This window comes from Protomyctophum parallelum (assembly GCF_964188405.1).
Source record: "Protomyctophum parallelum genome assembly, chromosome: 14".
NCBI lineage: Eukaryota > Metazoa > Chordata > Actinopteri > Myctophiformes > Myctophidae > Protomyctophum > Protomyctophum parallelum.
This window is the reverse complement of record NC_139709.1, coordinates 18,499,854-18,522,976: the sequence shown is the minus strand read 5'-3', so window position 1 is coordinate 18,522,976 and position 23,123 is coordinate 18,499,854. Positions and strand designations below refer to the sequence as shown.

The 23,123-nt window shown below is 44.2% G+C and overlaps 1 protein-coding gene across 3 annotated transcripts in view; it reads right to left on the bottom strand.

The window, feature by feature from the left end:
• The window catches only part of cadm3 (cell adhesion molecule 3), a gene marked incomplete at its 3' end in the record, with an annotated part of 118,941 nt that overhangs the window by 8,798 nt on the left and 87,020 nt on the right, over positions 1 to 23,123 (bottom strand). For 2 of the 3 annotated variants that reach the window (XM_083781404.1, XM_083781405.1), the window contains exons 4-5: positions 21,829 to 21,981; positions 14,034 to 14,171 (exon numbers count right to left, since the gene is read on the bottom strand). In XM_083781404.1, the coding sequence (XP_083637530.1) occupies positions 14,034 to 14,171; positions 21,829 to 21,981 (291 nt within the window). The remainder of the gene's footprint in view (positions 1 to 14,033; positions 14,172 to 21,828; positions 21,982 to 23,123) is intronic. The other variant, XM_083781406.1, reaches the window with a different exon arrangement.

Genomic DNA, 23,123 nt, shown 5'->3' with positions numbered 1-23,123 from the left:
GGACATGGATCTCCAACTTCCATCGTTACCGACTCTACAGCCGGTGCCACCGTGTCCCCTGCTCAGTGCTAATTTAACTAAGAGATAGCCTAACCTAAAATAATGGCTGACCTTAAAATACAGCTACTTTGAACGCCTTGGTATAGTAGCATCCTCTGGCCCTCACCACACCCCTTGGTAAATGGTAAATGGTGCATTTATATAGCGCACTTTACATAGATTGTGCATTTCATTCACCCATTCCCACACACATTCACACCAATGGCGGGGGAAACCAGGCAAGGCACCAACCAGCACATCAGGAGGAATTAGGGGTTCAAAGTCTTGCTCAAGGACACTTCGACACTAACTTTGGGGGAGCCCAGGTTCCAACTGGCAACCTTGTGCTGCCCATCCGGCCACTCTACCCCTGAGCCACTGTAGCTTTTCGATCCGAGATCTAGTGAGGTAGAAGTAAAAGTATTGGAAATTGGAGTCCAGTAAAGTAAAAGTACCTCAAAATATTACTGAAGTACAGAACTTGAGTAAATGACTGTACTTTCCAACACTGCTTCTCGCCCCACTCCTCGTTCCTTTGAAAATGTACCTGTTGATCCTACTGCATTTTTTTACTTTCTAAAACTCCACCGTCTGTATGACTCTTTACACAAGGCTATCCACTAGGAGGTTCTCTTTACACAAGGCTATCCACTAGGAGGTTCTCTTTACACAAGGCTATCCAATAGGAGGTTCTCTTTACACAAGGCTATCCACTAGGAGGTTCTCTTTACACGAGGCTATCCACTAGGAGGTTCTCTTTACACAAGGCTATCCACTAGGAGGTTCTCTTTACACAAGGCTATCCACTAGGAGGTTCTCTTTACACAAGGCTATCCACTATAGGAGGTTCTCTTTACACAAGGCTATCCAATAGGAGGTTCTCTTTACACAAGGCTATCCACTAGGAGGTTCTCTTTACACAAGGCTATCCACTAGGAGGTTCTCTTTACACAAGGCTATCCATTAGGAGGTTCTCTTTACACGAGGCTATCCAATAGGAGGTTCTCTTTTTTTTTTTTTTTAAGATATTTTTTTGCGGCTTACGCCTTTATTGATTTTTTTTAAGGGATAGACAGTAGGCTGACAGGAAACGGGAGAGAGATGGGGGGATGACATGCGGTAAAGGCCGTGTCGGGTCCGGGAGTCGAACCCGCGGCACACCGCGACTGGATCACCAGTCCGGTGCCCAGACCGTTACGCTACGGCCTGGGCCAATAGGAGGTTCTCTTTACACAAGGCTATCCACTAGGAGGTTCTCTTTACACGAAGCTATCCAATAGGAGGTTCTCTTTACACGAGGCTATCCACTAGGAGGTTCTCTTTACACGAGGCTATCCAATAGGAGGTTCTCTTTACACAAGGCTATCCACTAGGAGGTTCTCTTTACACAAGGCTATCCACTAGGAGGTTCTCTTTACACAAGGCTATCCACTAGGAGGTTCTCTTTACACAAGGCTATCCAATAGGAGGTTCTCTTTACACAAGGCTATCCACTAGGAGGTTCTCTTTACACAAGGCTATCCACTAGGAGGTTCTCTTTACACAAGGCTATCCACTAGGAGGTTCTCTTTACACAAGGCTATCCACTAGGAGGTTCTCTTTACACAAGGCTATCCACTAGGAGGTTCTCTTTACACAAGGCTATCCACTAGGAGGTTCTCTTTACACAAGGCTATCCACTAGGAGGTTCTCTTTACACAAGGCTATCCAATAGGAGGTTCTCTTTACACGAGGCTATCCAATAGGAGGTTCTCTTTACACAAGGCTGTCCAATAGGAGGTTCTCTTTACACAAGGCTATCCAATAGGAGGTTCTCTTTACACGAGGCTATCCAATAGGAGGTTCTCTTTACACAAGGCTGTCCAATAGGAGGTTCTCTTTACACAAGGCTATCCACTAGGAGGTTCTCTTTACACAAGGCTATCCAATAGGAGGTTCTCTTTACACGAGGCTATCCACTAGGAGGTTCTCAAACCATCAGATGTTTACATTCAGAAACGTTTAGTAGTTTGTTGTTAAAGCCCAACTTCACCCCCTAAATTACTTTTCTTTTCTATAATTTATGCTACTGACCCTGTGAAGCAATTGTTTGGGTTGCATTTCTCCAAAGCGAATGAAGAATCCACAAACAAAACAAACAAAGAAAAAAGAAAATACTTGACGAATTGAGGAAAATTGGGTTCCGAGATTAACAGCACAGCAGCGAAACTTTTACCATAAATCTGTTCATGAATACAGCTCGACACAGACAGAGTATAATCCATGAGCTGAGTGGAACTGTTTACATCAGAAGTGAAGTGTAGAGAGAAAATGCTGTTCTTTGGTAAGTAATGAGGACACAGGATATGGATTATTAGACCAGTTGGCTCTCATACTTTTCTGGATTCAGGGCCCGCTGGAAAAGTGTTCCACCAGTCTGATGGGTGTGCCACGAGCACTGTCAGAGCAGCATTTATTTTAATGATCGATCGATTTCAATGGTGTTCCGCCTTGGATCAATAAGTAGGTTGGCCCCGGGAGAGGCTTATTGTCGCCGGTATCAGCCAATAACGCGAGAGCATCTATGCCCGTTATAATGCTCTAGACACCTGGGAGATGGATTGCTACGGTGGAGCTCCACCCCTATACCATCAGCTCCCAGTACTAACCGCACCCAAGCCGTGGTACTCATTGTGGTCTGAAGGCGAGTGCTCTACGACTGACCTACCCTGACACTCATGTTATCGTTAAAATTGTTTTGCCAATTATTTGGGTGCCCACTTGCAATACCCTCGGGCCCTGCATGGCACACAGGTTGAGAGTTGTGTTGGAACTCATATTTTAAATATAGTTTTATTTCTGTTGTTAATCATGGAGCCCTATTTTCTACACTTCATCAAGTAGTCTCATCCTTTCTGGATTATTCAGAATTCAAGGCTTCACGGGGGGTGAGCAATTGATTGAGGAGAAGACATTTTGCGGGTGTAGAATTGCTTTAATCATCTTCAGAAATGTAAATTTCTCACTGATGATTTGAGTACAATGGACGGAACACAATGGATACAAGCCCCCTGGGGCTATTTGTGCTATCCTTTTAGAATAACATTTGACTGTACTACATGTGTTAACAAAACAAAACAAAACAAAACAATAAGATTAGTTTTATTTGTTGTTGTTTTTTTGTTATTTTTTCCTGTTCTTGAGAAACAGAGAGACAGACAGTCAAAGGAGATTTCCTGCCAGCCAGCCAGACAGACAGACAGACAGACAGACAGACAGACAGACAGACAGACAGACAGACAGACAGACAGACAGACAGACAGACAGACAGACAGACAGACAGACAGACAGACAGACAGACAGACAGACAGACAGACAGACAGACAGACATCTAGATGGAGACTGTACTGTGGTACTGTACTGTATGTCTTGTTCCATATGAGCAGGTGGATGAAACTATATAAAAACTAGCATAAGCATAAAACTGTAGAAAAAGACACGTCCAAGCTCATTGGGGCTTCAGAGTCTGCCCCCAAGGGTTGGAAACTAGGCCAGCATGACTGCAGGGTGGGGGGGAGTTCACATCGTTATGAGACAAGCTTTGACATTCATACAACTGGACATTCACTTCAAACAGACTGGAGGCAACACAGCAGTAGTAAGAGAAAGATAAAGAGAAAAGGTGGTGAAGTCTTGCAGGTCTTTTGGAGTCAACGTCGGAATGTGTTTGGTTGGGAGAGGCGGCGGTTTGGCCTTTCTTTGATAGTAATTGTGGAGAGAGGCAGGGGATGCAGCGAGAGACAGAGATAGGGGAAGGATACAGATAAAGTCTGTCTATCTGAAGCCAAAATGAGCCTGCATGTGTTGTTCTATTATAGTTTTATTCACCTGCCCTATTATAGATAGAGGCTATCTATATCCTTCCTCTACTCTCTCTCTGCATCTCCTGTTTCTCTATCTGATAGAGCAACGGTCTGGCCAGCTAGAAATTGAACCGGGGAGAAATTGAGATCAGGGCATTTTCCCCCGTATCATATGCACCCTAACCACTTGGCTATGGGAGTATGGGGATATGGGGCTATGGGGCTATGGGGCTATGGGCCTATGGGGCTATGGACCTATGGGGCTATGGGGCTATGGACCTATGGGGCTATGGACCTATAGGGCTATGGACCTATGGGGCAACCCCCCATACAGCTGACTTTCTGACTGTCATTTTATCTGAGGTTCAGCGAGTATTTAAACAGTTTAAACAGTTGAGGAGATAAACAGTTGCTGTTTATAAATCTGATAACTGTTTCAATGCGGTCACATGCTCTACACACGTGACAGTAGAGTTGAATTGATCAATTCAACAAAAAAACATTTGATTAATTCAATTTAAAATAATGGTTTAACATCCATGCATGCAGCACTGTCCAGATTATAACGAGCGCTTCTTGTCAATCTTATATTTAGGTTAATAAACCCTAGCATCACAAAGTGATTTTCGAAAGATAATTAGAATTTACATGAATCTTCTCTTCTGGGGGGTGCGTGGCACTAAACCTTTTCAGATGGGGGACCACGGCCAAATGCATAGACATTTGTGGGTCCTCCTTGGCATGGAAAGGTGTGAGAACTAGCGCTGTAGACAACGGCCCTTAGCTGTTCTAAAATCAGTGCACTGCACGGCCTCTTGGGGCCTTTTGGTTTCATAGTGACTGTCCCCTTTAAGTAATATACGTCCAGCACCAGCTCTCTGGCTGGCAAGCTGCTTACATCATCTGGAGGGAGGATGACTGTGCTGTTCTACAAAAACAAAATCAGACCAACTAGTGAAAAAAGTGAGTGTCTGGCGGATGTTGGCAGCTACGGTGGCCTGGGGAGGACCACAATAAGGTCACTTTTCCTGGCTTGTATAACGCCTGTGGTGTGTCAGCACCATGGTGGTGTGTCCCAGCCAGAGACTCAGAACTGCTTTATCACTTCCCTTAAATTCTGCAAATCGATGCGCACACACACGCACACGCACACACACACACCAGTGGCAGCAGTGCATTTTAAGAGCTCTCTTCAGACACCTCAGAATCTAATGATGTCTTCCCTTTTATTAACACAAGCAGTCTCCTGGCCCGCATGCACAATTACTTTACTTTCCACATGCAGCATTTTAATAAGCCCATGCCAATCAACCGGTCCAGTCTCTCCTCACCACTCTCCGCCCCCACACACACACACACACACACACACACACACACACACACACACACACACACACACACACACACACACACACACACACACACACAGCAGTATGTCAAAGGAATGGAGAGGCTCAATGGCTGCCAGGGTGCCCTGTGCGTTTGAGAAATGGATCCCAGGGAAGACATGGAGTCGCCAGACTCAGCTCAAAATGACCACATTAAGGAAAAAGGACAGCCAGTGAATGTCAGTAACATTGTCTGTGCATGACTGCCAGCATGGGCATGTACTGCCCAGGGTTTGATTTGATATACACACTCACAACACGGCGTGGTGCAATGTGTTGTGAGCTGGTAGGATAGATCTGCTTATTTTTTATTCTATTTGCCCAAAATAGAGACATCAGGGTTAAACATGAAAAAATAAAAACTGTGATATTATCAACCAAACCAGACAGGCAACATTTCCCCTAAAAGGAAGTGCAGTGTATATAATTCAGTCTGACCAGATACAGGGATGAAACAATATCCCCACTGGCTACACAAATTTAATGAGGGGGATATCAAAAAGTAGACACCCCCCAAGCATATCAGAAAGGGTCCGGGTGCCGGACAGATTTCATATCACACCTACCAAAATTCACTAGCCCAAAAGAAAACAAATCTGAATTAAATGTGCGGACCCCCTGGCTATGCGTCGCGGACCACAGACGTACTGTACTGTAAAGGTAAGGTACATACCTGCAGGCCGCATAGCAGGGACAGTTTTCCTACGTTTAACTGACTGAAAAGTACTTCCTCCTGGCATTGGATTAAACTATTTTAAGTGGGCCGGCTTGTTTATTGGACAAAATGGTGCGTATTATTAACAGCCGTGACCACCAACACCAACTCATCAATCCAAGTCCCACTGAAAGTGACTTTGTGTGTGCGTGAGTGTGAGTCTGTGTGTGTGTGTGTGTGTGTGTGTGTGTGTGTGTGTGTGTGAGTTTGTGTGTGTGTGTGTGTGTGTGTGTGTGTGTGTGTGTGTGTGTGTGTGTGAGGGTGTGTGTGTGTGTGTGTGTGTGTGTGTGTGTGTGTGTGTGTGTGTGTGTGTGTGGAGAACGGGTGGATAAGAAAGATGAAGGACACGCTCCCTCCCTCCCTCCCTCCCTCCCTCCCTCGACTACCCATGCACCAACCGCTGATGTTGTTTTGGGCACACACAAAGAAAGAACGCTTAACTACAATTACTTCATGGTACAAAAATGTGGAATGTGGTTTACTTCTGAGCTGCAGTGCTTTCCCAGGTGTGAATGTGAGTTAACTGTAAGCAAAGGCAGAGTTTATACTTTGATGATGTCGGCGCGGAAAACTCGTATCTGCAATATGTGAACTTTTTGTTTATTTCATACATTAATGCCTTACTTCATCAATTGCTATTTTCGCTATTTAAATAACTGATAACTGATATTGTGTGTGCTTATGTGTGTATAAGTATGAAGCCTTGAATGTAAATATTAAATATTGTTGGTTGTTCGTTCGTAACGAACAATGTAAGAAGTCTTGTGAATGTTATAAGTTAAACCATGACATGAATAATAAAGGATAGGCATATATAAGCTTTGAGCTTCAGCCTATGCCTTTTTCGATCAACCAGAAAGAAACGTAATGTTTTTTGGGATACTGTTTATGAGGATAGAAATAAAATATATAATGATAGAAAAAGAACAGTGTTTTAGGTTTCCACCCGACAGCGACAACTTGACATTCATTTTCAGACGTTTCTCGGCAAAAGTCCCTTCGTCCTCAATCCCCCCGAAGAAAAAAAACTAAGAAAAACGAAATAAACAAATTATAATCTCTTTGAAGCGTTAAGTATATGGGGAGGCCACGGGAAAGATCACCTAGTCGGTTTGAAGCATTTATATGAGGTCAGACTATTCAGAACCAGAGTTAATTAGAAACTACTCATGGATTATGGAGACGTATAAACATACTGACAGACACGTACATAAACACACTCTCTCCCCCTATCGCTCACTTTCTATAACTAACACACACACACACACACACACACCCACACACACACACACACACACACACACACACACACACACACACACACACACACACACACACACACTCTCTCTGCCTGGAGCAAGTGTACGATGAGAGAGCTGCACTCACGTGTTTATTGCACTGAAACACTTCCCACATACAGTACAGTTACAGTAGAGACGCTCTCCTTTACACTCGGCATTAACACGTGCCTGTGCTGTAGCCATCACACACACCACTGATGGAAGGACTACTGTACTCACATGTTTTACTTATAAAAGTATCAATGCTGCTGCAATGTACATACTGTACACTCTGTTACAATTACAAGTTCTGAATTAAGAATTTACTTGTTTTATACTTAAAGGACCACTTCACCACTTTTCAACCTATCTTCATATAATAGGTCACTGGTGGGCGGGTTTCTGAACTGCCCACAGCCCTCCTATGAGACACAGACTGAGTAGAAAATAATTGTGCCATTTTATCATGATCATTACTGAGGACCTATTATATGAAGATAGGTTGAAAAGTGGTGAAGTTGTCTTTTAAGCACTGAAAGCAAAAGTACTCATTTTGCAGAATGTCCCATTTCACAAGTTTCCAAAATGTATAAAAATGCTTTTAAAATAGCAGATCTAAAAGCTCATACCGCGTCACTTTGCGACACGTTATGAGCTGTGAGATTGTAGTAGCGTAAGTATGCATAGGGCTGAATTCAATCCAACGACAACAAAATGGTCTTTGGTCATCAAATGTCATCAAATGATGGTCCGTGGCTCAAGTGCTGAATAAACAAACCACTGTTCTGAAGGATTAACATGTAGTGAGTACGAGATGATGAGCAGGAGCAGGGTAATAATCTGCACCTATTCAGACGCGTGGCAGATTCCCTGAGACGTTGCCGTCAGTGCCAAGAAAGAGGCGAAGCAATCCAGCTTAGTAATATTCTGGACACAATCCCGATGCCAGGCGCATGTTAATGCCAGGCTTACAGCAAGCATCTGTGTGTAGCGTGTTCTGTTGCTGCCTGTTGTCTGTTTCTCTGCAGTGTGTTTGACACTTACGCACGCATGCACATGCACAACCCACCGCACAAACACAAGCGTTCAACAGGAAAACAAACCACATCCCCAGAATGTATACAGAAAGCCCACCTACACATAGAACCGTGTCTCTGCAGCTGTCTGTCTGTCTGTCTGTCTGTCTGTCTGTCACTAGCAGTGGTTTTCAATAGCCGATTTGAATGCCATCAATGCATTGAAAAGGGACAAAATCACGTTTAACCAGAGCACTGAATGCTCTCAATAGCCGTCTGTTGACCTACCGTCTACTGACCTACCGTCGACTGACCTACCGTCTACGGACCTACCGTCGACTGACCTACCGTCGACTGACCTACCGTCTACTGACCTACCGTCAGTCTTAACCAGCCACGTGAGTCAGTTGACAACGCGCGTCGTCACTGTCAAAACAGTAGCCGTGATGGACCGCACAGAATGCAGCCTATTGAGATCTTGGTGCTACTGAGAGCATTCAATGCTCTGATTAAACCTGTTTAAACCTACTGAGAGCATTCAATGCTCTGATTAAACCTGTTTAAACCTACTGAGAGCATTCAATGCTCTGATTAAACCTGTTTTCAAACCGTTTCATTAAGGCCATTATTTATTCGGCATCTGAGCCACGGATGAGACCGCTTCTCAGATCAAAGACTTTGTTGTCGTTGGATATGATTGTGTCTACAAATCCATGCTGTATTGATGTGGTAACATAACAGGCAAACTATTCTTCTCCATTCACTATGTGGAGACTGATGCAGATGTTTAACAACAAGTTAACTCTTCAGAACGTAATATGAAACTAAATGGATTTGGTTGAAGATCCATAAGGGTCCATTTGGTTACCAACTCTCCGTCATTTAGCTGGGAAGCACCTGGAACCTCCTGAAGGACCACTGGTGGTCCCCAGACCACCACCTGGTGAAAACCACTGCTCTACAGCATTTCACCCCCACAAATGTACGCACGTGCATGCGCACACTTTCCATACAGTAGCATCACACACACATGCAGGTAACTGGACCAACGCAGAACACACACACACACACACACACACACACACACACACACACACACACACACACACACACACCCTTCAACTGTCTCCCGCTGTGTTCCCGTCCCGCATTATGACAATTTGGGCTGCGTGTCACCCAGCATGGCCTAAAGTGCCACCATAAATCCCCATTATCCCCCTCCGATACGTCGATGTCACCCAATGATCCATGGCCCCTTCACACAGTACAACTAACACAGTCCTCAAAGCTCCGCGCAGACGCCATTCTTCTCAATTACTCTGCTACCAATCCTGTTCTCTCTCTCCTTCATCCCCCGTCTCTGTTCCTACACTGCCTCTCTCCATCTCTCTCTGCCTCTCTCTCCCTCTTCATCATGTCTCTCTCTCGCTCATCTCTGTGTATATGTATATATAAATTAAATATTAATTATATATATATTATACAGTATATATATATATATATATATATTATCATTTGATCTAAATCCTTTCCGTATTTCTCTCTTCGTTTCGTCAGCCTCAGAGAGTCTCTCTGACTTTTATTCTCCTGTTGCATCTCTCCCACACACACACACACACACACACACACACACACACACACACACACACACACAATCTTCACAGTGTGGGTCTCATTTCTCTCTCTCTCTCTCTTTGTATTTTTCTCTCTCTCTCTTCTGTCTCTCTCCCACTTTCTCCTGGAGTACCAGCAATTCACTGCAGCTTCCATCACTTTCTCCCCCCTGTCTCTTCTTCAAGCCCCCCTGTGGATGTCCTATCTGTTTTCTATCTATTTATATGCTCTCTCTCTCTCTCTCTCTCTCTGTGTGATTCACTTTCCCTGTCTATGAATGTCTGTAATTCTTTATTTTTCTCTCATTCTCATTCTCTCTCTCTCATTCTCTCTCTCTCTCTCTTTTGTCTGTAGGACGCTCCCTGTCAGTGTCTGAATGCTGCGCATCGCTCTATGCATTGCTTCTTCTGTGTATTGGTCGCAGGCTAACTCTCTCTCTCTCTCTCTCTCTCTCTCTCTCTCTCTAGAGAGTGTGTGTGTGTGTGTGTGTGTGTGTGTGTGTGTGTGTGTGTGTGTGTGTGTGTGTGTGTGTGTGTGTGTGTGTGTGTGTGTGTGTGTGTGTGTGTGTACTGACTGATGGATGAAGTACAGAGTGAAGACGGCTGGATGAGAGCTCAAACACACAATCTGTCACAGCGAGTTGATCTGCTACAAATCTCTGTTTTTCCCTCTCTGTCCCTCCCTCTCCCTGCCTTCCTGCCTCTCCATGCTGCCGTCTGCTTGTTCTGTCTGTCTCCATACATTTTCACATGCATCCACCTATCCATCTGAAGTAGAATGAAACCCCTGTCTCCATCCAGTTTCACATGCATCCACCCATCCATCTGAACTAGAATGAAACCCCTGTCTCCATCCAGTTTCACATGCATCCACCTATCCAACTGAACTAGAATGAAACCCCTGTCTCCATCCAGTTTCACATGCATCCACCTATCCATCTGAACTAGAATGAAACCCCTGTCTCCATCCAGTTTCACATGCATCCACCCATCCATCTGAACTAGAATGAAACCCAGAAATAATCCCTATTCGGACTATTCGACACACACACACACACACACACACACACACACACACACACACACACACACACACACACACACACACACACACACACACACACACACACACACACACACACACACACACACACACACACACACACACACACACACAATTTTGTTGACTAAAATATGACGAAAATGTTCGTCGACCACCTCATTTCATAACCTGACGCTGCCAGATCCAAGAAGCTTGCTACACAAATTTGTTTCACAGCTTATTGGGATCTGGGATCGCGGAAGCAAATTCGATGACGGGGCTGTTCCTTTTTTTCAAGATACTTGGTAGATGATTGGATGGGACCGTCTGTCTATCACCGTGTGGGCGTGCAAACACAACCAATCATATTGACGTGTCTATATAGCTTCACATTCGGTTTCGCACATATCCCGCCCTTAGCTCACGCTGATTGGTTCGAACCGGGAGCGGTTCGGTGTTAGCTGAACTCCCTGAGAGGTCCCAGATGGTTGTGGTGTTGGGGAACATGGTTACCCAATACCACCCCCATCTGGCAAAGTCAGGTTACTCATTTCACTGACACAAAATGAAATAAAACTAACCTTTGATAACTACAACTGACTGCATAATATTGTCAATTTCATAAATAAATCAAAACTAGACTAAAATGTTAGAGATGGAGATCCAGTAGAAGAGAAGAGATCTAATGGAAGTAAAAGACAATTCATTTTACGTTTGCCAAAATACATTTTTTTCGACAAACTCTCTCTCTCTCTGTCTGGAGATGCGCCAGTGCCAACACTCATGGACTCTTTAAAGAGTCTGCACTGAAGAGACACTTGGTTCTCACAGGCTTTTGGCAGTAGTCTGTTTATTGTTGATGCAAAGCGTCCTTGGGTCTCTTGAAAGGCGCTATATATATAACAACAACATATGTTATATATATTATAGGCCATAGAAGTGGTGGACAATTTGTGGTGCCACAGATATAAAACACATTTTAGTTTTCCCATAGAGATTTCCAGGAAATATTGATATAATTATTATTTTAAGCCTGCATGGAACCAAGCCATCTATAGGCTCTTGCGGTGAATCACGAACATAAAACTTCTGAGTTAAAACATTTAATTATTTAATTATATTATATTAAATATTACCTGCTGTGTTTTCCGGGAACAACAGCCGGTAATTAAATGTTTGGCTTTGGCTTAGGAATGCATCAAGAACCAAAAACTCTCCATGAATTCAAGGCTTCTTCTGGTGTAATTTAATTGATAGAAAATAAGTCATTTTAGGTGAACAACATGCAGCTTTAAAAACATGTATATACAACTTTTCGGAAATGTCCACCACTGCTATGCCCTATTCTGGGCACATCATAATACTCTAACATTTGTCACAAATAGCCGATCTACAAGCTCACACCTCTAAATAGCCCAAATAATTTAGAGGGCAGCCATAGCTGAATGGTTAGAGAGGCCACCTGGGAAGCAGAAGGTTCAATTCCCGGCCTTGGCTGTGTGTCGAGAGAGAGGTGTCCATGAGCAAGACACTTAAACCCCATAGCGCTCAATATGAGCACCTGAGCATCCATCACGGGTGAAACAGAGTTTCAGCCGAGGGATTAATAAGGAATGACCACTGGGGACCCTAATCAACTGTAGTATGAAGTACAGATTAAACTCTATGTCCCAGAGGGATTCTTGTTTTCACAGCCTGTTCACCATAGAAACACATACTGTAAGAAACACTACAGGATGTATTATAATGAAGTACGTACTCTCGTACTGTAATGAATATTTAGAAACACATAAGGAACAGTAGCATACACAGTAATGAATATATCCTCACTCAATGTCTAGCAGAAACCTCTGATCTCCATATTTTAACCTTTTGTGTTTTTTCTTAAATTAACGTCCTATACTTGATCATACTACATACACAAAAGCATCAAAAGTATCAGATGCACAAGCTGGAAACGCAGTGCCAAACGACGTGTTTCCAGCTTATCGATCTGCCTTTTGTGCAATTATTTCATATTTGAATCCTGGAATGTCACAGTTATGGACATGGAATGTCACAGTTATGGACATGGAATGTCACAGTTATGGACATGAAATGTCACAGTTTGAGTTATGGACATGCAAGGTTTCCACCTGGCAGAGACTATGTAGAAGTGTCTTCACCGTGGTTAATGTTTAATGTTGTGGATACAGTAATGTTAAAATAATGTCAGGACACAAAGGGAAACATTCATGTGAAATGTGAGAATAGAGATCTGTGTGTATGTGTGTGTGTGTGTGTGTGTGTGTGTGTGTGTGTGTGTGTGTGTGTGTGTGTGTGTGTGTGTACCCACAGACTGGTTGTTAGAGGGTTCCAACAACTTGGGATGCCCAAAAAGGAGGCAAAAAGGCTGGAAAAGTATTGTAGTGTCTCTGCATGGCAGCCGCTACTTATACCCATAGAGTACTGAGTGACATGCCTGTTGTACCATGAAAACATTGATCGTTTTTATTTTTATCACATTCCTAAGCCAATCATTTGACGGCATGGGTCAGTAGGAGACTCAGTAGGAGAGTCTTTGACCTGAGACGGTCATCAAATGATCAAATTATTGGCTTAGGAAAACAAAACAAAAACCTCCATAACTGCAAGGCTTCATGGGGTGTGTAACTGACCGAAAATGATTCATTTGTTTTGGGTGAGACCTAGACAACGAGAATAGCAGACCTACGTACAGTACAAGTTCACAACGTGTCGCAAGTACGACGCATTGTGAGCGTGTAGGTCTGCTATTCTCAGCGTGACTAAGTATGAATCGGAATCTCTCTCTCTCTTTCACTCTCCCTCTCTCTCCTCTCTGCACTCCAAGGAACCGAGTTATATTGGCACAGCACACACACACAATTACACACAGTATATACTGTATACACAGACTAGTTTAGCAGCAAACACATGCACAGGGACACAGTGTCTGTGTACTCATACGCAGCACACACACACACACACACACACACACACACACACACACACACACACACACACACACACACACACACACACACACACACACACACACACACACACACACACACACACACACACACACAGTGTCTTACTTGGCAGCTCCTGGTCCCCTCTGTACCAGTGGATGGTGGCGGGGGGCTTGCTGCCCGTGCTGTTGCATGTCAGGGTGACTGTGCCTCCCTCCTGGACCGGGTCCTCATTGCCCGTGATCTGGGGCTTACCGGGCACACCTGGAGAGCAAGGTCAAGCAGGACACACACACACACACACACACACACACACACACACAGAGGGAGTTAGAGAGGCACAGAGTCAGAAGCACAGAGGGGGTTAGCGAGACAGACAGAGCAACAGGAAGAGACAATACGAAATCGACAGAAAGCGTTGTGAAGACAGACTGATTTTCCCAATTATACATTTACAGCCTCACTGTCAGCACCAAGCATTGTGAATGCTACAGCGCTAGTTAGTTTGTATTCTGAGAGTTTGTGTTCACTCCTTGGCCCAGTTTACATTATACATATTTCATTTCATACACATTTTTCCTATACTTCAGGTTACACGGTTGGTTGAAACATATACACATTTATTGATTTAACAGAAGCTCAGTGCTAAACACGTACTTGCCTCGTTTGGCCTGATCCTTCTAAAAAGAGTATAAAATGACTCCAGTGCTCCTTTTATAGGGAGGTGAAGGTAATTGGGACGTACCATTTTGACAGGGGAGTTTAGATGGTGACTGAAAAGGTATTTTATCTACACAAAGAGTGGTGTTGCTAAAAGCATGGGGAATGCTTGCCTTAGTATGAATATAATTGAATCTGTGGTATTGATTTGTTTGTGCCAACAAAGGAAAAGGCTATAGGATTGTGGGTATTGTTTAAGGTAGTAGAGAGTGAAGAGGGGCACAGTGCTGCAGAGCTCTGTCCCTTGATCAATTCAGTCAATAGTCAGTGTTTTGTTTAGTTTCTTATTGTATTTTCTGAACAACTTATTATTATGAGACTGGTGTTAAGATCCCATGATAAGGATTCATGGATGGTGGTCCCTAGGAACCGGAAGGAGGAAACTCTTTCTACCTCTTCCCCATTGATGAAGAGGGGGGGGGAGGGGACTCGATTTATATTTCCTAAAATCTATGAACATCTCTTTGGTTTTAGAGATGTTTAGAATCAAGAGCATGCATCTCGTTTGGAATATTAACGCTTCTAGAGAGACTTTAGTGTGACCAGTGTAGTGTGAGATAAGAATGGATGATTATGCCTCCCGGTTTTTGGGGGGAACGGAAGGGAGGGACCTTTCAGAGTAAAATCTGCCATATCTATTGGCATTATAGCGCATACATTTTGAAATATGTTGTGTTAAGTAGGGGGGGGGGGGGGGGCAACTCGGACGGCTCTGAGTTGGCTCAATCAAACTTCCCAACGTTGGACACGGTGTCTCTTGTGGCTTGGCGGTCAGTAGCCTACTGACGTCACTCACTGCATAGTGAAAGTATTGGGAGGAAAAGACACTTTTCATTTGGACATTTTGAGATGTCCACCTGCAAAAACCACTGAAGGAACATTCATAGACGTGACAGTGAAAGACCACACACACACACACACACACACACACACACACACACACACACACACACACACACACACACACACACACACACAGAGAGAGAGAGAGAGAACTTGCTACAGCAGCTGTGGGTGGTTCATTTTTAATGTCGTACTATTTGATATACTGCTCTGCTGCCTGGCTGTAAAACACTATTGAATATTAATAGGGAATAATATTGTGCACACATAGGATTGGATGTTGAGGTACTGTGTCGAGACCCCTTCCTCTCTGCATGGGGGGATATAAAACGGATGAAGAGCACATCAATTATTCTGTGCTTAGCGCAGAGACAAAAAAAAGAATAAAAAAAAGAAAATTAGCATTATGCCTGAATTATGACAGTGGTGGAAAAATTACTCAAATTTTTTACTTAAGTAAAATATCAACACATAGAAGTAATCTGTAACAAGTAAAAGTCCAGAATTCAAAATGTACTTAACTAAAAGTACAAAAGTATTGGTATCAAAATGTACTTAAAGTACATTTCAAATGTAGTTTTCAAATGTATACAAATCATTTGAAAACAGCAGATCTGCGTCATGATGCGATGCATTGCGAGCTTTAGGCTAGACCGGCTATTTATTTTCAAATGGACGGAATTTATATAGGGCTGAAGTGGCTATATGTTTTGTAATCCAAATCCACAAAATAACTAAAGCTCTCAAATAAATGTAGTGTTTAAAAGTACAATATTTGGAGTAGAGTAGAAGTAAGTATTGGAAATTGGAAATACTCAAAGTATACTCAAAGTAAAGTATACAAATACCTCAAAATTGTACTTAAATGACAACTTCACTACTTTTCAACGTATCTTCATAAATAAAGATGTGTCTGTGTCTCATCGGAGGCCTGTGGGCAGTTACAGTAAGAAACCCGTCCACTAGTGACATCATCGATGGGGAATCCAAGCTAAAAGAAACTGCAGGCTTTCTATTCCTGAAAGGTTGCAATGTGAAAATGGAAGCCATTGTTCTCACGATAATACAAATCTAAATATATTTAATTAAAAAAAGCTACCTAACGATGATGTCAGTACAGTACTTTAATGTACTTAGTTACTGATTTCCACCGCCATGCAATTCAAGTATGACTCAGGCTGGCTCGGACGGTTAGCTCAACCGTCTGGGCACCTGGGCTGCTGTTCCAGCCTGGCGGCGTGCCACGGGTTCGACTCCCGATCCCGACGGCCTTTCCCCCCCCCCATCTCTCTCCCCATTTCCTGTCAGTCTACTTTCAACCTATCAATAAAAATAAAAAAATATATATCTTTAAAAGTATGACTCAGGCGTTTAATTCTACCCCGAAAAGTGTAACAATTGTAGCCTGGTTAATAAACCAGACCGAATCAGCCGTTGGCAAAAAATTGTTTGCCTGCTGGCGGATTACGGTCTGGAGAGACACCAGAGAAATGGGGCGGCCAATCGGGACACGGTATGCAATATGGGCGGGCTTTGGTACAGTGACTTTCAATGCTTGAGACCTTTGACTGACAGTAGCTCTGACCAATTGCGTCAAAGAGAAAATGTTTCAAACCGCCCCCCCTGGAAATGAAATCCAAGCTGAGCCTCCCCAGACTAATATCCCGCGGTCCGTGCGATATTAGTCTGGTTTATTAACCAGGCTATAACAATTGCACTATTGTTTGCAAGAGAATAACAAAAGACACGCACACAAACGCGGACACGCGCACACACACACACACACACACACACACTCACACACAATACACATAGCGCGTGTGTGCGTGCGTGTGCGTGCGTGTGCGTGCGTGCGTGCCTTAGCTTCCTCACACTGTATCACAGGAAGAGACTCAGACAGACTCTGCCTCATCATTGGCCTCTTGTCAGAGCCTCATATATCTGGCTGCCCCCCCCCCGCCCCCCATTGACACACACAAGTATGTTTCTGACATTTGACCATACATTATTAATGCGGAGGGCTCATGAAATATGCACGAGGTTATCTGGGAGGGAAACTGTCAGCTGTCAATTACCCACAAAAAACCTGCATCGAAATCACAGTCAAATTGGGGGCGAGGGAGCTCCCGCAGGGCTTTGCTGCACGGGCTGGTGGAGGTGGCTAATTGCAGAGCAACCTAGCTGTCACACGCACGCACAGCGCACGGCCGCACGCACAGTGCACGCACCTTCATATTACTGCACTTGTTGGGACAGCAATTTTATAAATTCCATTTTGATGTATTTTCTTTTGCCATTTGTTAAGCCTGCAATAGCCTATAACAAACTAGTCCATAAACCTGTAATTTCCACCCACCGTCCATTCCGGAGGTGACAGAGGTTTCTTCATAATTATTATAGTAGGACAGGATTGTGTTCTGGTGTCGTACACTAAACATAATAGATCTGTGACTCGGTGGCGGGCACCGCACTCTCTCGTGTCACTGCCGATGCGTGCGGCGAGTTTGAAGTCGGTCAGGTTTGTTTATGGTTATATGCTTGAGTCTGAATGGTTTGTTTATGGTTATGCCTGAGTCCGAGTGTCGTAGCCAGTTTGATAAGATACAACACCTTTATCCAATGTGCATTACTTTCACCCACCGATCAATGACGGAGGAAACCGTGCAATACACCCACCAATACTCTCATCAAGACACCCACCTACTCTCATCAAGACACCCACCTATACTCTCATCAAGACACCCACCTATACTCTCATCAAGACACCCACCTACTCTCATCAAGACACCCACCTACTCTCATCAAGACACCCACCTACTCTCATCAAGACACCTACCTACTCTCATCAAGACACCCACCTACTCTCATCAAGACACCCACCTATACTCTCATCAAGACACCCACCTATACTCTCATCAAGACACCCACCTATACTCTCATCAAGACACCCACCTATACTCTCATCAAGACACCTACCTATACTCTCATCAAGACACCCACCTATACTCTCATCAAGACACCCACCTACTCTCATCAAGACACCCACCTATACTCTCATCAAGACACCCACCAACTCTCATCAAGACACCTACCTACTCTCATCAAGACACCCACCTATACTCTCATCAAGACACCCACCTATACTCTCATCAAGACACCTACCTACTCTCATCAAGACACCCACCTACTCTCATCAAGACACCCACCTACTCTCATCAAGACACCCACCTATACTCTCATCAAGACACCCACCTATACTCTCATCAAGACACCCACCTACTCTCATCAAGACACCCACCTACTCTCATCAAGACACCCACCTATACTCTCATCAAGACACCCACCTACTCTCATCAAGACACCCACCTACTCTCATCAAGACACCCACCTATACTCTCATCAAGACACCCACCTACTCTCATCAAGACACCCACCTATACTCTCATCAAGACACCCACCTACTCTCATCAAGACACCCACCTATACTCTCATCAAGACACCCACCTATACTCTCATCAAGACACCCACCTACTCTCATCAAGACACCCACCTATACTCTCATCAAGACACCCACCTACTCTCATCAAGACACCCACCTACTCTCATCAAGACACCCACCTATACTCTCATCAAGACACCCACCTATACTCTCATCAAGACACCCACCTATACTCTCATCAAGACACCCACCTACTCTCATCAAGACACCCACCTACTCTCATCAAGACACCTACCTACTCTCATCAAGACACCTACCTACTCTCATCAAGACACCCACCTATACTCTCATCAAGACACCCACCTATACTCTCATCAAGACACCCACCTACTCTCATCAAGACACCCACCTACTCTCATCAAGACACCTACCTACTCTCATCAAGACACCTACCTACTCTCATCAAGACACCTACCTATACTCTCATCAAGACACCCACCTATACTCTCATCAAGACACCCACCTATACTCTCATCAAGACACCCACCTATACTCTCATCAAGACACCCACCTATACTCTCATCAAGACACCCACCTACTCTCATCAAGACACCCACCTATACTCTCATCAAGACACCCACCTACTCTCATCAAGACACCCACCTATACTCTCATCAAGACACCCACCTATACTCTCATCAAGACACCTACCTACTCTCATCAAGACACCCACCTATACTCTCATCAAGACACCCACCTACTCTCATCAAGACACCCACCTACTCTCATCAAGACACCCACCTACTCTCATCAAGACACCCACCTATACTCTCATCGGGAGCATTTAAGGGTTCAGTGTTTTGACTCGAGGACACTAACCCAGGAGGAATCTCTAAATGCCTAAACCCTGACCATGTCCCAAATCTCGTAATTCCTATTCCTTTTGTGTGAATTGTGTGTGGCCCTCACAAGTATAGTAAGACAAATACACGCACACGCACACGCACACGCACACGCACACACACACACACACACACACACACACACACACACACACACACACACACACACACACACACACATACTGTAGCACTTTATCCTCAGAGTGGATTACAGTGGCTCCCTAGTCTGTCCATGGGCTCAAGGGCGACTCGTCAACGAGATGTGACGAGACTTGACAACACGTGGGGAGCTGACAGAGCTGCCAGACACGTTCAGGCCACGGTCGGCGGCGGGGCGGTTCGGTGGGGGGGGATATGGGGGGGGATGGGCGGGGTGCGGCGGCGCAGGGATCGTGCCATTCAATTACACGACTGCCGTGCAGGCGTCCTATCCGCATGTCTCCCACATGCCATCTGGTATACATAACACCAGCGGGTACGGTGGCGTGTTGTTGTTGTCCTATACGGTGTGCACCCCCCCCATGCGCCGTGACATTGTGCTGTCTGCGTCGTGACTCGTCGCCTGCGTTCTCTGCATTTGAATCTATAAAGTTTTCGTTGTTGCTTTGTGTTGTTTGACCATTTAGGCTCTGACAGATTCAATGGGACTCCTCTCAGGGGTTTTCAATCTTTTTCATATATCAATGCTTATTATTTATTCACCATTTGAGCCACGGGACAGATTTAGCCTCGCAGACCCAAAAAGAATATTTTGTCCACAATTCCATGCTGAAGATAACAATTATTTTTACATTCTCTAATTGCGCAGACTTCCACAATTTTTTTATTTTCCGGTTTTTCATATGAGGTGACAGTACTTTATTAGACACCCCGGAGTAGTTTTTTATATGCAATGGTGTATTAACTTTGTATCTAGGGTTTCTTCCTGGAGTCTGAACCATTGACAGTCAAACGGGCCAATGAAATAAACAGAAATATAGTGACATCACACTATCAGCCCCTCCCTTAACCCCTTTATCATACAACTACAGCTGTGGGTGGATCACCACCCATCACCACCCACCAGGCAAACCAGGCATACTTAATGAACTGGTGGGCATGTCCACATAAAAGCATAATTTTAACAAATACTGTACACTTTTTGGAAAAAGTTCTTCCTCCTTATATTATAATAATACCTGATGATCATGTTTTAGGGTGGGGAAAAAAATGTGGCACTCCATCTTTAAGTAATGCAGATTGAAGAGATAAAGATGTACAGTATAAGGGTCCATTTGGTTACCAACTTTCCATCATTTAGCTGGGGACCACCTATAGCTCCTTAAGAACCACTGATGGTCTAAGCCTCTAAGGTATACACAGTATGATAGTTCAATGTTGAAAATGAGTGGTATTGGTAAACATAAAAGTTGAATAACAGGTTTCTGCCTGACAGCAATGTTATATTCTCACACTTCCTCATAAACAGACTTTTCCTAATGTTTGTGTGTGGCTGTGTGCGTGACTTTTCCTAATGTTTGTGTGTGTGGCTGTGTGCGTGACTTTTCCTAATGTTTGTGTGTGTGGCTGTGTGCGTGACTTTTCCTAATGTTTGTGTGTGTGTCTGTGTGCGTGACTTTTCCTAATGTTTGTGTGTGTGGCTGTGTGCGTGACTTTCCTAATGTTTGTGTGTGTGGCTGTGTGCGTGACTTTTCCTAATGTTTGTGTGTGGCTGTGTGCGTGACTTTTCCTAATGTTTGTGTGTGGCTGTGTGCATGACTTTCCTAATGTTTGTGTGTGGCTGTGTGCGTGACTTTTCCTAATGTTTGTGTGTGGCTGTGTGCATGACTTTCCTAATGTTTGTGTGCGTGACTTTCCTAATGTTTGCATGTGTGACTGTATGCGTTACCCTCCTAATGTCTGTGTGTGTGAGACTATGTGTGACTTTCCTAATGTTTGTGACTTTCGTGCGCGTGCGTGTGTGTGCGTGTGTATGTGAGCGTGCGTGTATGTGTGTGCGTGTGTTCTCTGGACCTACCCAGCACGGTAACGGTGGCGCGGGCGGTGCGGACAGGCATGGTGAAGATGGAGCAGGTGTACTCTCCCTCATCAGACAGCTGCACGTCTCCGATGGTGATGGAGAGCTCTGTGGAGGTGGAGCGGTGCAGCTGGATCCTGTTGTCTCTCAGTGCTGCATGGAGGATGGATGGAGAAGAGAGGAGAATTACCAATTAGGGACATATATTGGCAACTAGCGGCCCGCTCCGGGGGCCACATGCGGCTCCCACCCACCTTCACTTAATGCGGCCCCCACAGGTTAATATTGGAATACTGATGATTACATTATTTATTTCAGCTGTTCCAACTCCAAACATGGAAACATGACCAAGAAAGAGAGAAAGAAAAAAAGAAAGAAAGAAAGAACATTTAAAAGGTATTTCATTAAAAAAACTATTTCAACTAAATAAATAAATATATTAGTAATATAATCAAAAGTCCTATAAGAAATCCCAGTGGTGGAACATATTGAAAAAAGCGAAAATAGGTGATGTACCATCACCTATTTTAGCATGTGACATGTCAATTAGGGGGTTTTCATAATTCTGAATCCAGATTACAAACATTTGTAAGTATTTTCCTTAATTTTGATCCCTCGATTTTGTAACCCATTTTTTCACCCAGTGTCATTGTCTAATGTAATCCTGGGCTCTATACACTCCCTCTGCCAACCTGGGGAGAGCAATGGACTGACCTCATGCTTCCTTCAATGCATGAGCGTCCAAGCTGCTTCTTTTCACCTGACAGGGGGGAGTTTCCCCAGTTGGACATAGCGCGTGGATAGAACACGTTCTGAAGTTTCTTTCCCCTCCACCAGGCGCCCCGGCTGGCCAGGGGGAGGCAGTTTAGAGACCAAGAGTACTGCATGTATTTGTGAGGGTAGCGACCCTAGGGGACACGGGGAGAAGTTGCAAACTCCACACAGAACTCCACCCCAGCTATGAAAATACCTTTCGACAACCCCACCTAGGGTATGACCTTCTAGCTGTGAGGCGACAGCGCTACGAACTGCGCCACCGTGCCCCCACTAGTTGAAACTAGTTGAAAGAGTTTCTGTTGCAATTTGTTTGAGGTTGACCCCTTTTATTCCATAGATTACTAGATAGACTGTTATAAAAGTCTAAAAGTTCCACTAGTGGCCCATTATAGAGGAAGAACTAGCCTTGAAAGGCCATAACAGGTCTATAACTGAGTGTACAAATAGAACCAAATGGACCCTTACATGATTGATGATTCCATTTGCACTCCGAATTAAGGGGGTATTTGCAAATAAAA